Source organism: Salvelinus namaycush, chromosome 35 (assembly GCF_016432855.1).
Source record: "Salvelinus namaycush isolate Seneca chromosome 35, SaNama_1.0, whole genome shotgun sequence".
Lineage (NCBI taxonomy): Eukaryota > Metazoa > Chordata > Actinopteri > Salmoniformes > Salmonidae > Salvelinus > Salvelinus namaycush.
In genome coordinates, this window is record NC_052341.1 from 12,788,920 (window position 1) to 12,808,671 (window position 19,752).

The following is a 19,752-nucleotide window of genomic DNA, read 5'->3' on the forward strand; positions in this document are numbered from 1 at the left end:
AGTTCTAGTCCATATCCAATAATAAAGTTGTATTTTATTGTAAGAGTTCTAGTCCATATCCAATAATAGTTGTATTTTATTGTAAGAGTTCTCGTCCATATCCAATAATAGTTGTATTTTATTGTAGGAGTTCTAGTCCATATCCAATAATACAGTTGTATTGTAGGAGTTCTAGTCCATATCCAATAATAAAGTTGTATTGTAGGAGTTCTAGTCCATATCCAATAATAAAGTTGTATTTTATTGTAGGAGTTCTAGTCCATATCCAATAATAAAGTTGTATTTTATTGTAGGAGTTCTAGTCCATATCCAATAATAAAGTTGTATTTTATTGTAGGAGTTCTAGTCCATATCCAATAATAAAGTTGTATTGTAGGAGTTCTAGTCCATATCCAATAATAAAGTTGTATTGTAGGAGTTCTAGTCCATATCCAATAATAAAGTTGTATTGTAAGAGTTCTAGTCCATATCCAATAATAAAGTTGTATTGTAGGAGTTCTAGTCCATATCCAATAATAAAGTTGTATTGTAGGAGTTCTAGTCCATATCCAATAATAAAGTTGTATTGTAGGAGTTCTAGTCCATATCCAATAATAAAGTTGTATTGTTGGAGTTCTAGTCCATATCCAATAATAAAGTTGTATTTTATTGTAGGAGTTCTAGTCCATATCCAATAATAAAGTTGTATTGTAAGAGTTCTAGTCCATATCCAATAATACAGTTGTATTGTAGGAGTTCTAGTCCATATCCAATAATAAAGTTGTATTGTAGGAGTTCTAGTCCATATCCAATAATAAAGTTGTATTTTATTGTAGGAGTTCTAGTCCATATCCAATAATAAAGTTGTATTTTATTGTAGGAGTTCTAGTCCATATCCAATAATAAAGTTATTTTATTGTAGGAGTTCTAGTCCATATCCAATAATAGTTGTATTTTATTGTAGGAGTTCTAGTCCATATCCAATAATAGTTGTATTTTATTGTAGGAGTTCTAGTCCATATCCAATAATAAAGTTGTATTGTAGGAGTTCTAGTCCATATCCAATAATAAAGTTGTATTGTAGGAGTTCTAGTCCATATCCAATAATAAAGTTGTATTGTAAGAGTTCTAGTCCATATCCAATAATAAAGTTATTTTATTGTAGGAGTTCTAGTCCATATCCAATAATAAAGTTGTATTGTAGGAGTTCTAGTCCATATCCAATAATAAAGTTGTATTGTAGGAGTTCTAGTCCATATCCAATAATAAAGTTGTATTGTAGGAGTTCTAGTCCATATCCAATAATAAAGTTGTATTGTAGGAGTTCTAGTCCATATCCAATAATAGTTGTATTTTATTGTAGGAGTTCTAGTCCATATCCAATAATAAAGTTGTATTGTAAGAGTTCTAGTCCATATCCAATAATAAAGTTGTATTGTAGGAGTTCTAGTCCATATCCAATAATAGTTGTATTTTATTGTAGGAGTTCTAATCCATATCCAATAATAAAGTTGTATTGTAGGAGTTCTAGTCCATATCCAATAATAAAGTTGTATTGTAGGAGTTCTAGTCCATATCCAATAATAGTTGTATTTTATTGTAGGAGTTCTAATCCATATCCAATAATAAAGTTGTATTGTAGGAGTTCTAGTCCATATCCAATAATAAAGTTGTATTGTAGGAGTTCTAGTCCATATCCAATAATAAAGTTGTATTGTAAGAGTTCTAGTCCATATCCAATAATAAAGTTGTATTGTAGGAGTTCTAGTCCATATCCAATAATAAAGTTGTATTGTAGGAGTTCTAGTCCATATCCAATAATAAAGTTGTATTGTTTGTAGGAGTTCTAGTCCATATCCAATAATAAAGTTGTATTGTAGGAGTTCTAGTCCATATCCAATAATAGTTGTATTTTATTGTAGGAGTTCTAATCCATATCCAATAATAAAGTTGTATTGTAGGAGTTCTAGTCCATATCCAATAATAGTTGTATTTTATTGTAGGAGTTCTAATCCATATCCAATAATAAAGTTGTGTTGTAGGAGTTCTAGTCCATATCTAATAATAAAGTTGTATTGTAGGAGTTCTAGTCCATATCCAATAATAAAGTTGTATTGTAGGAGTTCTAGTCCATATCCAATAATAAAGTTGTATTGTAGGAGTTCTAGTCCATATCCAATAATAAAGTTGTGTTGTAGGAGTTCTAGTCCATATCCAATAATAGTTGTATTTTATTGTAGGAGTTCTAGTCCATATCCAATAATAAAGTTGTATTGTAAGAGTTCTAGTCCATATCCAATAATAAAGTTGTATTTTATTGTAAGAGTTCTAGTCCATATCCAATAATAAAGTTGTATTTTATTGTAAGAGTTCTAGTCCATATCCAATAATAGTTGTATTTTATTGTAAGAGTTCTCGTCCATATCCAATAATAGTTGTATTTTATTGTAGGAGTTCTAGTCCATATCCAATAATAAAGTTGTATTGTATTGTAGGAACTCTAATCCATATCTAATAATAAAGTTGCATTTTATTGTAGGAATTCTAATCCATATCCAATAATAAAGTTGCATTGTAGGAGTTCTAGTCCATATCCAATAATAAAGTTGCATTGTAGGAGTTCTAGTCCATATCTAATAAAAGTTGTGTTGTAGGAGTTCTAGTCCATATCCAATAATAAAGTTGTATTGTTGGAGTTCTAATCCATATCCAATAATAAAGTTGTATTGTAGGAATTCTAGTCCATATCCAATAATAAAGTTGTATTGTATTGTAGGAACTCTAATCCATATCTAATAATAAAGTTGCATTTTATTGTAGGAATTCGAATCCATATCCAATAATAAAGTTGCATTGTAGGAGTTCTAGTCCATATCCAATAATAAAGTTGCATTGTAGGAGTTCTAGTCCATATCCAATAATAAAGTTGTATTTTATTGTAGGAGTTCTAGTCCATATCCAATAATAAAGTTGTATTTTATTGTAGGAGTTCTAGTCCATATCCAATAATAAAGTTGTATTGTAGGAGTTCTAGTCCATATCCAATAATAAAGTTGTATTGTAGGAGTTCTAGTCCATATCCAATAATAAAGTTGTATTGTAAGAGTTCTAGTCCATATCCAATAATAAAGTTGTATTGTAGGAGTTCTAGTCCATATCCAATAATAAAGTTGTATTGTAGGAGTTCTAGTCCATATCCAATAATAAAGTTGTATTGTAGGAGTTCTAGTCCATATCCAATAATAAAGTTGTATTGTAGGAGTTCTAGTCCATATCCAATAATAAAGTTGTATTGTTGGAGTTCTAGTCCATATCCAATAATAAAGTTGTATTTTATTGTAGGAGTTCTAGTCCATATCCAATAATAAAGTTGTATTGTAAGAGTTCTAGTCCATATCCAATAATACAGTTGTATTGTAGGAGTTCTAGTCCATATCCAATAATAAAGTTGTATTGTAGGAGTTCTAGTCCATATCCAATAATAAAGTTGTATTTTATTGTAGGAGTTCTAGTCCATATCCAATAATAAAGTTGTATTTTATTGTAGGAGTTCTAGTCCATATCCAATAATAAAGTTATTTTATTGTAGGAGTTCTAGTCCATATCCAATAATAAAGTTGTATTGTAGGAGTTCTAGTCCATATCCAATAATAGTTGTATTTTATTGTAGGAGTTCTAGTCCATATCCAATAATAGTTGTATTTTATTGTAGGAGTTCTAGTCCATATCCAATAATAAAGTTGTATTGTAGGAGTTCTAGTCCATATCCAATAATAAAGTTGTATTGTAGGAGTTCTAGTCCATATCCAATAATAAAGTTGTATTGTAAGAGTTCTAGTCCATATCCAATAATAAAGTTATTTTATTGTAGGAGTTCTAGTCCATATCCAATAATAACGTTGTATTGTAGGAGTTCTAGTCCATATCCAATAATAAAGTTGTATTGTAGGAGTTCTAGTCCATATCCAATAATAAAGTTGTATTGTAGGAGTTCTAGTCCATATCCAATAATAAAGTTGTATTGTAGGAGTTCTAGTCCATATCCAATAATAAAGTTGTATTGTAGGAGTTCTAGTCCATATCCAATAATAGTTGTATTTTATTGTAGGAGTTCTAGTCCATATCCAATAATAAAGTTGTATTGTAAGAGTTCTAGTCCATATCCAATAATAAAGTTGTATTGTAGGAGTTCTAGTCCATATCCAATAATAGTTGTATTTTATTGTAGGAGTTCTAATCCATATCCAATAATAAAGTTGTATTGTAGGAGTTCTAGTCCATATCCAATAATAAAGTTGTATTGTAGGAGTTCTAGTCCATATCCAATAATAAAGTTGTATTGTAGGAGTTCTAGTCCATATCCAATAATAAAGTTGTATTGTAGGAGTTCTAGTCCATATCCAATAATAAAGTTGTATTGTAAGAGTTCTAGTCCATATCCAATAATAAAGTTGTATTGTAGGAGTTCTAGTCCATATCCAATAATAAAGTTGTATTGTAGGAGTTCTAGTCCATATCCAATAATAAAGTTGTATTGTTTGTAGGAGTTCTAGTCCATATCCAATAATAAAGTTGTATTGTAGGAGTTCTAGTCCATATCCAATAATAGTTGTATTTTATTGTAGGAGTTCAAATCCATATCCAATAATAAAGTTGTATTGTAGGAGTTCTAGTCCATATCCAATAATAAAGTTGTATTGTAGGAGTTCTAGTCCATATCCAATAATAAAGTTGTATTGTAAGCGTTCTAGTCCATATCCAATAATAAAGTTGTATTGTAGGAGTTCTAGTCCATATCCAATAATAAAGTGTATTGTAGGAGTTCTATCCATATCCAATAATAAAGTTGTATGTAGGAGTTCTAGTCCATATCAATAATAAAGTTGTATTGTAGGAGTTCTAGTCCATATCCAATAATAAAGTTGTATTGTGTGTAGGAGTTCTAATCCATATCCCAATAATAAAGTTTGTGTTGTCGGAGTTCTAGTCCATATCCAATAAATAGTTGTATTTATTGTAGGAGTTCTAGTCCATATACCAATAATAAGTTGTGTTGTAGGAGTTCTAGTCCATATCCAATAATAGTTGTATTTTATTGTAGGAGTTCTAGTCCATATCCAATAATAAAGTTGCATTTATGTAGGAGTTCTAGTCCATATCCAATAATAGTTGTATTTTATTGTAGGAGTTCTAGTCCATATCCAATAATAAAGTTGCATTTTATTGTAGGAGTTCTAGTCCATATCCAATAATAGTTGTATTTTATTGTAGGAGTTCTAGTCCATATCCAATAATAAAGTTGCATTTTTATGTGTAGGAGTTCTAGTCCATATCCAATAATAAAGTTGTATTGTAGGAGTTCTAGTCCATATCCAATAATAAAGTTGTATGTAGGAGTTCTAGTCCATATCCAATAATAAAGTTGTATTGTAAGAGTTCTAAATCCATTTCCAATAAACGTTGTATTGTAGGAGTAAGAGTTCTAGTCCATATCCAATAATAAAGTTTATTTAGTAAGGTTCTAGTCCATATCCAATAATAGTTGTATTTTATGGTAGAGTTCTGTCCATATCAATAATAGTTGTATTTATTGTAGGAGTTCTAGTCCATATCCAATAATAAAGTTGTATTGTAGTGTATCTATCCATATCAATATAAAGTTGATTTTATGAGGATTCTAATCATATCCAATATAAGTTGATTGTAGGAGTTCTAGTCCATATCCAATAATAAAGTTGCATTGTAGGAGTTCTAGTCCATATCCTAATAAAGTTGTGTTGTAGGAGTTCTAGTCCATATCCAATAATAAAGTTGTATGTTTTGGAGTTCTAATCCATATCCAATAATAAAGTTGTATTGTAGGATTCTAGTCCTTATCCAATAATAAAGTTGTATTGTATGGTAGGAATCTAATCCTATCTAATAATAAATTGATTTATGTAGGATTTCGAATCCATATCCAATAATAGGTTGTTTAGGAGTTCTAGTCCATATCCAAAATAAAGTTGATTGTAGGAGTTTCAGTCCATATCCAATAATAAAGTTGATTTTATTGTAGGAGTTCTAGTCCATTCCATAATAAATTTTATTTTTTCTAGTCCATATCCAATAATAAAGTTGTATTGTAGGAGTTCTAGGTCCATATTCCAATAATAAAGTTGTATTGGTAAGGAGTCTAGTCCATATCCAATAATAAAGTTGTATTGTAGGAGTTCTAGTCCATATCCAATGATAAAGTTGTATTGTTAAGGAGTTCTAGTCCATATCCAATAATAAAGTTGTATTTTATTGGTAGGAGTTCTAGGGTCCAGTATCCAAATAATAAAGTTTGTATTGTAGGAGTTCTAGTCCATATCCAATAATACAGGTTGTATTGTAGGAGTTCTAGTCCATATCCAATAATAAAGTTGTATTGTAGGAGTTCTAGTCCATATCCAATAATAAAGTTGTATTGTAGGAGTTCTAGTCCATATCCAATAATAAAGTTGTATTGTAGGAGTTCTAGTCCATATCCAATAATAAAGTTGTATTGTTTGTAGGAGTTCTAATCCATATCCAATAATAAAGTTGTGTTGTAGGAGTTCTAGTCCATATCCAATAATAGTTGTATTTTATTGTAGGAGTTCTAGTCCATATCCAATAATAAAGTTGTATTGTAGGAGTTCTAGTCCATATCCAATAATAAAGTTGTATTGTAGGAGTTCTAGTCCATATCCAATAATAAAGTTGTATTTTATTGTAGGAGTTCTAGTCCATATCCAATAATAAAGTTGTATTTTATTGTAGGAGTTCTAGTCCATATCCAATAATAAAGTTGCATTTTATTGTAGGAGTTCTAGTCCATATCCAATAATAAAGTTGTATTGTAGGAGTTCTAGTCCATATCCAATAATAAAGTTGTATTGTAGGAGTTCTAGTCCATATCCAATAATAAAGTTGTATTGTAGGAGTTCTAGTCCATATCCAATAATAAAGTTGTATTGTAGGAGTTCTAGTCCATATCCAATAATAAAGTTGTATTTTATTGTAGGAGTTCTAGTCCATATCCAATAATAAAGTTGTATTGTAGGAGTTCTAGTCCATATCCAATAATAAAGTTGTATTTTATTGTAGGAGTTCTAGTCCATATCCAATAATAAAGTTGCATTTTATTGTAGGAGTTCTAGTCCATATCCAATAATAAAGTTGTATTGTAGGAGTTCTAGTCCATATCCAATAATAAAGTTGTATTGTAGGAGTTCTAGTCCATATCCAATAATAAAGTTGTATTGTAGGAGTTCTAGTCCATATCCAATAATAAAGTTGTATTGTAAGAGTTCTAATCCATTTCCAATAATAACGTTGTATTGTAGGAGTTCTAGTCCATATCCAATAATAAAGTTGTATTGTTTGTAGGAGTTCTAATCCATATCCAATAATAAAGTTGTGTTGTAGGAGTTCTAGTCCATATCCAATAAGTTGTATTTTATTGTAGGAGTTCTCGTCCATATCCAATAATAAAGTTGTATTGTAGGAGTTCTAGTCCATATCCAATAATAAAGTTGTATTGTAGGAGTTCTAGTCCATATCCAATAATAAAGTTGTATTTTATTGTAGGAGTTATAGTCCATATCCAATAATAAAGTTGTATTTTATTGTAGGAGTTCTAGTCCATATCCAATAATAAAGTTGTATTGTAGGAGTTCTAGTCCATATCCAATAATAAAGTTGTATTGTAGGAGCTCTAGTCCATATCCAATAATAGTTGTATTTTATTGTAGGAGTTCTAATCCATATCCAATAATAAAGTTGTATTGTAGGAGTTCTAGTCCATATCCAATAATAAAGTTGTATTGTAGGAGTTCTAGTCCATATCCAATAATAAAGTTGTATTGTAAGAGTTCTAGTCCATATCCAATAATAAAGTTGTATTGTAAGAGTTCTAGTCCATATCCAATAATAAAGTTATTTTATTGTAGGAGTTCTAGTCCATATCCAATAATAAAGTTGTATTGTAGGAGTTCTAGTCCATATCCAATAATAAAGTTGTATTGTAGGAGTTCTAGTCCATATCCAATAATAAAGTTGTATTGTAGGAGTTCTAGTCCATATCCAATAATAAAGTTGTATTGTAGGAGTTCTAGTCCATATCCAATAATAAAGTTGTATTGTAGGAGTTCTAGTCCATATCCAATAATAAAGTTGTATTGTAGGAGTTCTAGTCCATATCCAATAATAAAGTTGTATTGTTTGTAGGAGTTCTAATCCATATCCAATAATAAAGTTGTGTTGTAGGAGTTCTAGTCCATATCCAATAATAGTTGTATTTTATTGTAGGAGTTCTAGTCCATATCCAATAATAAAGTTGTGTTGTAGGAGTTCTAGTCCATATCCAATAATAGTTGTATTTTATTGTAGGAGTTCTAGTCCATATCCAATAATAAAGTTGTATTGTAGGAGTTCTAGTCCATATCCAATAATAAAGTTGTATTTTATTGTAGGAGTTCTAGTCCATATCCAATAATAAAGTTGTATTTTATTGTAGGAGTTCTAGTCCATATCCAATAATAAAGTTGCATTTTATTGTAGGAGTTCTAGTCCATATCCAATAATAAAGTTGTATTGTAGGAGTTCTAGTCCATATCCAATAATAAAGTTGTATTGTAGGAGTTCTAGTCCATATCCAATAATAAAGTTGTATTGTAAGAGTTCTAATCCATTTCCAATAATAACGTTGTATTGTAGGAGTTCTAGTCCATATCCAATAATAAAGTTGTATTGTTTGTAGGAGTTCTAATCCATATCCAATAATAAAGTTGTGTTGTAGGAGTTCTAGTCCATATCCAATAATAAAGTTGTATTGTAGGAGTTCTAGTCCATATCCAATAATAAAGTTGTATTGTAGGAGTTCTAGTCCATATCCAATAATAAAGTTGTATTTTATTGTAGGAGTTCTAGTCCATATCCAATAATAAAGTTGTATTGTAGGAGTTCTAGTCCATATCCAATAATAAAGTTGTATTTTATTGTAGGAGTTCTAGTCCATATCCAATAATAAAGTTGCATTTTATTGTAGGAGTTCTAGTCCATATCCAATAATAAAGTTGTATTGTAGGAGTTCTAGTCCATATCCAATAATAAAGTTGTATTGTAGGAGTTCTAGTCCATATCCAATAATAAAGTTGTATTGTAGGAGTTCTAGTCCATATCCAATAATAAAGTTGTATTGTAAGAGTTCTAATCCATTTCCAATAATAACGTTGTATTGTAGGAGTTCTAGTCCATATCCAATAATAAAGTTGTATTGTTTGTAGGAGTTCTAATCCATATCCAATAATAAAGTTGTGTTGTAGGAGTTCTAGTCCATATCCAATAAGTTGTATTTTATTGTAGGAGTTCTCGTCCATATCCAATAATAAAGTTGTATTGTAGGAGTTCTAGTCCATATCCAATAATAAAGTTGTATTGTAGGAGTTCTAGTCCATATCCAATAATAAAGTTGTATTGTAGGAGTTCTAGTCCATATCCAATAATAAAGTTGTATTTTATTGTAGGAGTTCTAGTCCATATCCAATAATAAAGTTGTATTTTATTGTAGGAGTTCTAGTCCATATCCAATAATAAAGTTGTATTGTAGGAGTTCTAGTCCATATCCAATAATAAAGTTGTATTTTATTGTAGGAGTTCTAGTCCATATCCAATAATAAAGTTGCATTTTATTGTAGGAGTTCTAGTCCATATCCAATAATAAAGTTGTATTGTAGGAGTTCTAGTCCATATCCAATAATAAAGTTGTATTGTAAGAGTTCTAATCCATTTCCAATAATAACGTTGTATTGTAGGAGTTCTAGTCCATATCCAATAATAAAGTTGTATTGTTTGTAGGAGTTCTAATCCATATCCAATAATAAAGTTGTGTTGTAGGAGTTCTAGTCCATATCCAATAATAAAGTTGTATTGTAGGAGTTCTAGTCCATATCCAATAATAGTTGTATTTTATTGTAGGAGTTCTAATCCATATCCAATAATAAAGTTGTATTGTAGGAGTTCTAGTCCATATCCAATAATAAAGTTGTATTGTAGGAGTTCTAGTCCATATCCAATAATAAAGTTATTTTATTGTAGGAGTTCTAGTCCATATCCAATAATAAAGTTGTATTGTAGGAGTTCTAGTCCATATCCAATAATAAAGTTGTATTGTAGGAGTTCTAGTCCATATCCAATAATAAAGTTGTATTGTAGGAGTTCTAGTCCATATCCAATAATAAAGTTGTATTGTAGGAGTTCTAGTCCATATCCAATAATAAAGTTGTATTGTAGGAGTTCTAGTCCATATCCAATAATAAAGTTGTATTGTTTGTAGGAGTTCTAATCCATATCCAATAATAAAGTTGTGTTGTAGGAGTTCTAGTCCATATCCAATAATAGTTGTATTTTATTGTAGGAGTTCTAGTCCATATCCAATAATAAAGTTGTATTGTATTGTAGGAGTTCTAGTCCATATCCAATAATAAAGTTGTATTGTAGGAGTTCTAGTCCATATCCAATAATAAAGTTGTATTTTATTGTAGGAGTTCTAGTCCATATCCAATAATAAAGTTGTATTTTATTGTAGGAGTTCTAGTCCATATCCAATAATAAAGTTGTATTTTATTGTAGGAGTTCTAGTCCATATCCAATAATAAAGTTGCATTTTATTGTAGGAGTTCTAGTCCATATCCAATAATAAAGTTGTATTGTAGGAGTTCTAGTCCATATCCAATAATAAAGTTGTATTGTAGGAGTTCTAGTCCATATCCAATAATAAAGTTGTATTGTAAGAGTTCTAATCCATTTCCAATAATAACGTTGTATTGTAGGAGTTCTAGTCCATATCCAATAATAAAGTTGTATTGTTTGTAGGAGTTCTAATCCATATCCAATAATAAAGTTGTGTTGTAGGAGTTCTAGTCCATATCCAATAATAAAGTTGTATTGTAGGAGTTCTAGTCCATATCCAATAATAAAGTTGTATTGTAGGAGTTCTAGTCCATATCCAATAATAAAGTTGTATTTTATTGTAGGAGTTCTAGTCCATATCCAATAATAAAGTTGTATTGTAGGAGTTCTAGTCCATATCCAATAATAAAGTTGTATTTTATTGTAGGAGTTCTAGTCCATATCCAATAATAAAGTTGCATTTTATTGTAGGAGTTCTAGTCCATATCCAATAATAAAGTTGTATTGTAGGAGTTCTAGTCCATATCCAATAATAAAGTTGTATTGTAGGAGTTCTAGTCCATATCCAATAATAAAGTTGTATTGTAGGAGTTCTAGTCCATATCCAATAATAAAGTTGTATTGTAAGAGTTCTAATCCATTTCCAATAATAACGTTGTATTGTAGGAGTTCTAGTCCATATCCAATAATAAAGTTGTATTGTTTGTAGGAGTTCTAATCCATATCCAATAATAAAGTTGTGTTGTAGGAGTTCTAGTCCATATCCAATAAGTTGTATTTTATTGTAGGAGTTCTCGTCCATATCCAATAATAAAGTTGTATTGTAGGAGTTCTAGTCCATATCCAATAATAAAGTTGTATTGTAGGAGTTCTAGTCCATATCCAATAATAAAGTTGTATTGTAGGAGTTCTAGTCCATATCCAATAATAAAGTTGTATTTTATTGTAGGAGTTCTAGTCCATATCCAATAATAAAGTTGTATTTTATTGTAGGAGTTCTAGTCCATATCCAATAATAAAGTTGTATTGTAGGAGTTCTAGTCCATATCCAATAATAAAGTTGTATTTTATTGTAGGAGTTCTAGTCCATATCCAATAATAAAGTTGCATTTTATTGTAGGAGTTCTAGTCCATATCCAATAATAAAGTTGTATTGTAGGAGTTCTAGTCCATATCCAATAATAAAGTTGTATTGTAGGAGTTCTAGTCCATATCCAATAATAAAGTTGTATTGTAAGAGTTCTAATCCATTTCCAATAATAACGTTGTATTGTAGGAGTTCTAGTCCATATCCAATAATAAAGTTGTATTGTTTGTAGGAGTTCTAATCCATATCCAATAATAAAGTTGTGTTGTAGGAGTTCTAGTCCATATCCAATAATAAAGTTGTATTGTAAGAGTTCTAATCCATATCCAATAATAAAGTTGTATTGTAAGAGTTCTAGTCCATATCCAATAATAAAGTTGTGTTGTAGGAGTTCTAGTCCATATCCAATAATAAAGTTGTGTTGTAGGAGTTCTAGTCCATATCCAATAATAAAGTTGTATTTTTATTGTAGGAGTTCTAATCCATATCCAATAATAAAGTTGTGTTGTAGGAGTTCTAGTCCATATCCAATAATAAAGTTGTATTGTAAGAGTTCTAATCCATATCCAATAATAAAGTTGTATTGTAAGAGTTCTAGTCCATATCCAATAATAAAGTTGTGTTGTAGGAGTTCTAGTCCATATCCAATAATAAAGTTGTGTTGTAGGAGTTCTAGTCCATATCCAATAATAAAGTTGTATTTTTATTGTAGGAGTTCTAATCCATATCCAATAATAAAGTTGTATTGTAGGAGTTCTAGTCCATATCCAATAATAAAGTTGTATTGTAGGAGTTCTAGTCTATATCCAATAATAAAGTTGTATTGTAGGAGTTCTAGTCCATATCCAATAATAAAGTTGTATTGTAAGAGTTCTAATCCATATCCAATAATAGTTGTATTGTAGGAGTTCTAGTCCATATCCAATAATAAAGTTCTATTATATTGTAGGAATACTACAACCACGCCACGTTCTGGCAGACGGGTGCGGGCTGTGGCGTGGCGGGGTTCCTGACGGTGTTCGCCAGCGAGCTGTCCGTCTACACACTGACCATGATAACGTTAGAGCGGTGGCACACCATCACCAACGCCATGCACAAGAACAAGAGGCTGCGGCTGAGGCATGTGGTAGCCATGATGGCTGGGGGGTGGGGCTTCTCCCTATTGGCCGCTCTGCTTCCTGTCCTCGGGGTCAGCAGCTACACTAAGGTCAGCAGAATTTGTAAATATACGTTGAACAAAAATATAAACTCAACATGTAAAGTGTTGGTCCCATGTTTCATGAGCTGAAATAAAAGATCCCATACATTTTCCATATGCACAAGAAGCTTATTTCTCTCAAAATGTGTGCACAAATCTGTTTACATCACTGTTACTTCGCATTTCTCCTTTGCCAAGATAATCCATCCACCTGACATGTGTGGCATATCAAGAAGCTGATTAAACAGCACGATCATTACACACTTTGTGCTGGGGACAATAAAAGGCCACTCTAAACTGTGCAGTTTTGTCATACAACACAATGACACAGATGTGTCAAGTTTTGAGGGAGCATGCAATTGGCATGCTGACTGCAGGAATGTCCACCAGAGCTGTTTCCAGAGAATTTTATGTTAATTTCTCTACCATAAGCCACCTCCATTTTCTCTACCACTTCCAACCGGGCTCACAACCGCAGACCACGCGTATTGCATTGTGTGGGCAAGAAGTTTGCTGTTGGCGGTGGGGTTATGGTATGGGAAGGCATAAGCTACAGACAACAAACACAATTGTGTTTTATCAATGGCAATTTGAATGCACAGAGATACTGTGACGAGATCCTGAGGCCCATTGTCCTGCCATTACCTCATGTTTCAGCATGATAATGCCTGGCCCAATGTCGCATGGATCTGTACATATAACATGGAATCTGAAAATGGCCTAGTTTTTCCATGGCTTGCATACTCACCAGACCCGTCACCCATTGAGCATGTTTGGGATGCTCTCGTTCAACGTCTACGACAGCGTCTTCCAGTTCCGCCAATATCCAGCAACTTTGCACAGCCATTGAATAGGAGTGGGACAACATTGCACAGGCCACAATCAACAGCCTGATCAACTCTATGCAAAGGACATGTGTCGCGCTGCATGAGGCAAATGGTGTTCACACCAGATACTGACTGGTTTTCTGATCCACACCCCTAACTTTTTTTTAAGGTATCTGTGACCAACAGATGCATATTTGTATTCCCAGTCATGTGGAATCCATAGATTAGGGAGTAATGAATTCATTTCAACTAACTGATTTCTTTATATGAACTGCAACTCAGTAAAATCTTTGAAATTGTTGCATGCTGCGTTTATATTTTTATATTATGTTGCGTTTATGTTCAATATATATATATATATTTTTTTTTAAATATATATATATATATAAATTTAGGGCCTGTTAACAAAGGGCCGGTTTACCAGAAACAGATTAAGCCTAGTCCTAGACTATACAGCACTTTCAGTCTCCATTGAACATGCTTTTTAGACCAGGACAAGGCTTAATCTGTGATGCTTTTTGTAAACCTGGGCCCGTTTCAAACATTCACTTTACACAGAACATATACTGTAGTAGATGAACATTCACAGGCTTTTTATTTCTGCTGTAAAATAACTTCATGACAATTGCTGATGTAAAACGGGCTTTATACATTTACTTGATTGATTGACTTTCTTTGATATTTTATCCTCCAGGTGTCAATCTGCCTGCCCATGGACATCGAGTCCCTAGCCTCCCAGGTGTATGTTGTAGCACTCCTCCTCCTCAACGTCACTGCCTTTTTCATCATCTGCTACTGCTACGTACGCATCTACCTGTCCATCCACAACCCCGACCTAGCAATCCGTCACGGTGACTCCAAGATCGCCAAGCGCATGGCCGTCCTAATCTTCACCGACTTTATCTGCATGGCACCCATCTCCTTCTTCGGCATCTCGGCGGCTCTCCGCATGCCCCTCATCACCGTCTCCCACTCCAAGATCCTGCTCGTCCTCTTCTACCCAATCAACTCCCTCTGTAACCCCTTCCTCTACACCATATTTACTCGATCGTTTCGGAAGGATATACGTTTGTTGTTGAGTCGCTGTAGTTTTTGCCATGCCAGAGCGGAGTTCTACAGGGCACAGAACCTGGAAGCACACACTATACCGCCTAAGGGTAGTACTACGTCCCCCAGAAAACATCACTCTTTCAGGTTCTACACCTACCACATCAAGATGCAAGGATGCTCTCTCTGCAAGGGAGGAGGAGCAACATGACTAGTCTCAGTAAATCAGAACTGTGGGTAAAATCACATTTTAAGCCAATGGTTGAATGACAACGAAAACAATTGTCTGTAAAAAAATAAATACAGAACCAGTCAAAAGTTTGGACAAACCTACTCATTCAAGGGTTTTTCTTTATTTTTTCTATTTTCCACATTGTAGAATAATATTGAAGACATCAAAACAATGAAATAACACTTATGGAATCACGTAGTAACCCAAAAAATATTTTTGATTCTTCAAAGTAGCCACCCTTTGCCTTGATGACAGCTTTGAACACTCTTGGCATTCTCTCAACCAGCTTCATGAGGTAGTCACCTGGAATGCTTTTCCAACAGTCTTGAAGGAGTTCCCATATGCTGAGCACTTGTTGGCTACTTTTCCTTTTGCGGTCCAACTTATCCCCAACCATCTCAATTGGGTTGAGGTCAAGTCATCTGATTCAGCACTCCATCACTCTCCTTTCTTGGTCAAATAGTCCTTACACAGCCTGGAGGTGTGTGTTGGGTCATTGTCCTGTTGAAAAACAAATGATAGTCCCACTAAGCGCAAACCAGATAGGATGGCGTATCGCTGCAGAATGCTGTGGTAACTATGCTGGTTAAGTGTGCCTTGAATTCTAAATAAATCACTGACAGTGTCAGCAGCAAAGCACCTCCACACCATCACACCCCCTCCGCACTGCTTCATGGTGGGAACCACACATACAGAGATAATCCTTTCACCTACTCTGCGTCTCACAAAGACACGGCGGTTAGAACTAAAAATCTCAAATTTGGACTGATCAGACCAAAGGACAGATTTCCACCAGTCTAATGTCCATTGCTCGTGTTTCTTGGCCCAAGCATGTCTCTTCTTCTTATTGGTGTCCTTTAGTAGTGGTTTCTTATCAGCAATTCGACCATGAAGGCCTGATTCACACAGTCTCCTCTGAACAGTTGATGTTGAGATGTGTCTGTTACTTGAACTCTGAAGCATTTAACTGGGCTGTAATTTCTGAGGCTGGTAAACTCTAATGAACTTATCCTCTGCAGCAGAGATAACTCTGGGTCTTCCTTTCCTGTGGCGGTCCTCATGAGAGCAAATGTCATCATGGCGCTTGATGGTTTTTGCGACTGCACTTGAAGAAACTTTCAAAGTTCTTGAAATTTTCCGTATTGACTGACCTTTATGTCTTCATGTAATGATGGACTGTCATTTCTCTTTGCTTATTTGAGCTGTTCTTGACATAATATAGACTCTAGTCTATTACCAAATAGGGTTATATTCTGTGTACCAATCTTACATTGTCACAACACAACTGATTGGCTCAAACGCAATTAAGGAAAGAAATTCCACAAATGAACCTAAGGGACACCTGTTAATTGAAATGCATTCCAAGTGACTACCTAATGAAGCTGGTTGATAGAATGCCAAGCGTGTGCAAAGCTGTCAAAGGCAAAGGGTGGCTACTTTGAAGAATCTCAAATATATTTTGATTTGTTTAACACTTTTTTGGTTACTACATGATTCCATATGTTATTTCATAGTTGAGGTAGTCACTATTATTATACAATGTAGAAAATAGTAAAAATAAAGAAAACCCCTACTTTTGACTGGTACTGGAAAGTATTCAGACCCCTTGACTTTTTCCAAATTTTGTAAAAATGTTATAAAATATAAATCCTCAGCAATCTATACACAATACCCCATAATTACAAAGTGAAAATGTTAAGACATTTTTGCAAATTTATAAAACAGAAATACCTTATTTACATAAGTATTCAGACCCTTTGTTATGAGACTCAAAATTGAGCTCAGGTGCATTCTGTTTCCATTGATCATCCTTGAGATGTTTCTACAAGTTGATTGGAGTCTACCTGTGGTAAATTCTATTGATTGGATATGAGCAAGCAAACTTCCAAAGTTGTAGCAAAATGGCTTAAGGACAACAAAGTCAGGGTATTGGAGTGGCCATCACAAAGCCCTGACCTCAATCTTATAGACAATTTGTTGGCAGAACTGAAAAAGCGTGTGCGAGCAAGGAGGCCTACAAACCTGTTTCAGCTACACCAGCTCTGTCAGGAGGAATGGGCCAAAATTCACGCAACTTATTGTGGGAAGCTTGTGGAAGGCTACCCAAAACGTTTTACCCAAGTTAAACAATTTAAAGGCAATGCTACCAAATATTAATTGAGTGTATGTAAACTTCTGACCCACTGGGAATGTGACGAAATAAATCATTCTTTCTACTATTATTCTGACATTTCACATTCTTAAAATAAAGTGGTGATCCTAACTGACCTAAGACAGGGAATTTTGTCAGGAATTGTGAAAAACTGAGTTTAAGTGTATTTGGCTAAGGTGTATGTAAACTTCTGACTTCTGACTATATAGCCATAGGGCAGACTGAGGGCAGACTGAGCATCTACCACTATCAGATTAGGGGCATTTTATATTTTTGTCCCCACTTTTGTCATTTGTCATATAGCAGATGAAAAATTGAGCTAGTAATATGTCAATATGTATCTTTAGAAATTAGCTATGACATACATAGCCAATTAATATAAGATACTGTAGATTGAATTTCACTCTCTAAAAGCGAATAGTTTTGACTGTTTTGAACTTTACTGAGGAGAGCTGATCTTCTCCTGTTCAGACCAGTGCGGCTCGTAAAACTTGTCCTTGTTATGAAATTACACATTTACACTATTTACGCAAAAAAATTACTGTGCACTGACCTTTTAAAGCAGAACTATCAAGAATAGTTGAACCAGGGACCCCTATCGGTGAATCGAAACATCCCTACTAGGTTCGGTTTGCTCCTAGCAGAACTCGGCTAGGCAAAGTGAATGTCTGTGCTTCACATAGCTGCTCCCTTAAAAGACTTGAAGCATTTGAAAAAAGCAGCAATATTACGGTTTGTCCCTCTTGGGACGCCGTAGCAACAGCCATTATACACTTCCCCAAAATAGTCTGAATTAGGATAAAAATGTATTAGATTTCTTGATTTAAGATTTTTTTTTAATTGCTTAGGTCTTAGTTGTGCAACTTTACTTCTAAATAAGATGTTTGGTGTAATATTTCTCAAGTGAAAAGATTTGCAAGAAAACTAGTCATCTCTCGATGACGACAATTACTTTATTGAAGGATCCGATCCATAGTAAATAAGAATTTGTTAACAGACTTGCCTAGTTAAATTAACATTTTAACATTTAAAAAAATCAACTTGCCTGAAGAAAAATGTGTGTATGAACAGCCGGGAAAAAAACTCCCGAACACCAAAACGAACAAAAACGTCCCAAAATTGTCATAACATATGCGCAAACTGTTTTGACTAGGAAGCATGCGACAGGCTTTATGCGCCTCTGAGGCCGTACCTTTAATCTCAGCTGTAAGAAGGTGATTGAGCGCCTGTGCCCATCCCTTTAACCACTAGGCTACCTGGCGCCACAGGTAGTGTTGGGCCAGTAACCCGAAAGATTGCTGGATCAAATCCCTGAGCTGACAAGAAAAAAATATATATAATTGTTCTGCCTCTGAACAAGGCAGTTAATCCACTGTTCCCCAGTAGGCTGTCATTGTAAATAAGAATTTGTTCCTAACTGACTTGCCTAGTTAAATACAAGATAAGCACATGGCGTTATCTTGGCATACAAGCCAGATCAGAGTGAGGTAGCTGCTGCCAAAGTGTTTTAAAGTATTGTTGAGTGTATTGGTGAGTTGATTAAAGTGCATTGTTTGTATTGTATTTTTGCTTGTGTACATTTTAAAAGGGGAACGCCATTTTGTATTTGTCTTTAGCCTGATTCATTGGTAGCTAGTAGCTTGTGTGGCTTCCTCAAGTGTGCTGTGCTTCACTATCACCTAACCTGAGTGCTGTGATTTATATCTCTAATTTGAACATTTGGTGTGATATTCTATTTAGAAAACATTGTGATAAGTTAACTTGTGTGTAACTAAACTGTTACATTAACCAATAAAACCTTTATTATTCCCTTTGTTTCATTGAAACTAGTAATAAGCTATATATTTGTAATTTTGTGATGTTTCCTTGACTTTGTACCCAGTTGAAGTCTCCGTCTCCAGTATCCCAAGAGTCTGTTACATACAGTATTTAACCAGAATTAACTCAATTTCAATTATTTACTTTATTGGGAGTCATACAATACTGTACATAATGGAAATTGACTTTCTGCCATTAGCTACATTTTCTGACTGTTTGAGAACATGCATTTTTGATCACATGAACCTGTTTGCAAAGACATGGGCTACATCCCAAATGGCAACCTATTCCATATAAGGCTCTGGTAAAAGTAGTGCACTATATAGTGCCATTTGGGAGACACCCATGGTCGTATACACCAGGGTTTCCCAACCCTCTCCTTGCTAACCGGATTCAATTAGTCAAAGGGTTGATGATTAGTCGACTAATTGAATCTGGTGTGCCAGTTCAGGGATAAAACTAAAATGTGAAACGTCTGGGGGGGCCTGAGGAGAGGGTTGGGAAACCCTGGTGTAAAGCATCCATTTGCCCTAACTACATAACATGTCCTTTTCCATTTAGATTCTGTGTTCAGTATGTACATTCATAATTTATGACAAAATAACAGCAGGGTTCATATTAATGCTTATATTTGATTGGCACTGAAAACAGAAGAGGTATTTGAATTCACATTTCAGTCACTACCAAGGAATCAGAAAAGACCACCATGGCAGA

At 33.4% G+C, this 19,752-nt stretch overlaps 1 protein-coding gene across 1 annotated transcript in view; it reads left to right on the plus strand.

Annotated features, from left to right (window-relative positions):
• The window catches only part of LOC120029402 (lutropin-choriogonadotropic hormone receptor-like), a 52,978-nt gene that overhangs the window by 30,254 nt on the left and 2,972 nt on the right, over positions 1-19,752 (plus strand). The window contains exons 12-13 of the mRNA XM_038974623.1: positions 12,714-12,971; positions 14,484-14,916. Coding sequence (XP_038830551.1) covers positions 12,714-12,971; positions 14,484-14,916 — 691 coding nt within the window. The remainder of the gene's footprint in view (positions 1-12,713; positions 12,972-14,483; positions 14,917-19,752) is intronic.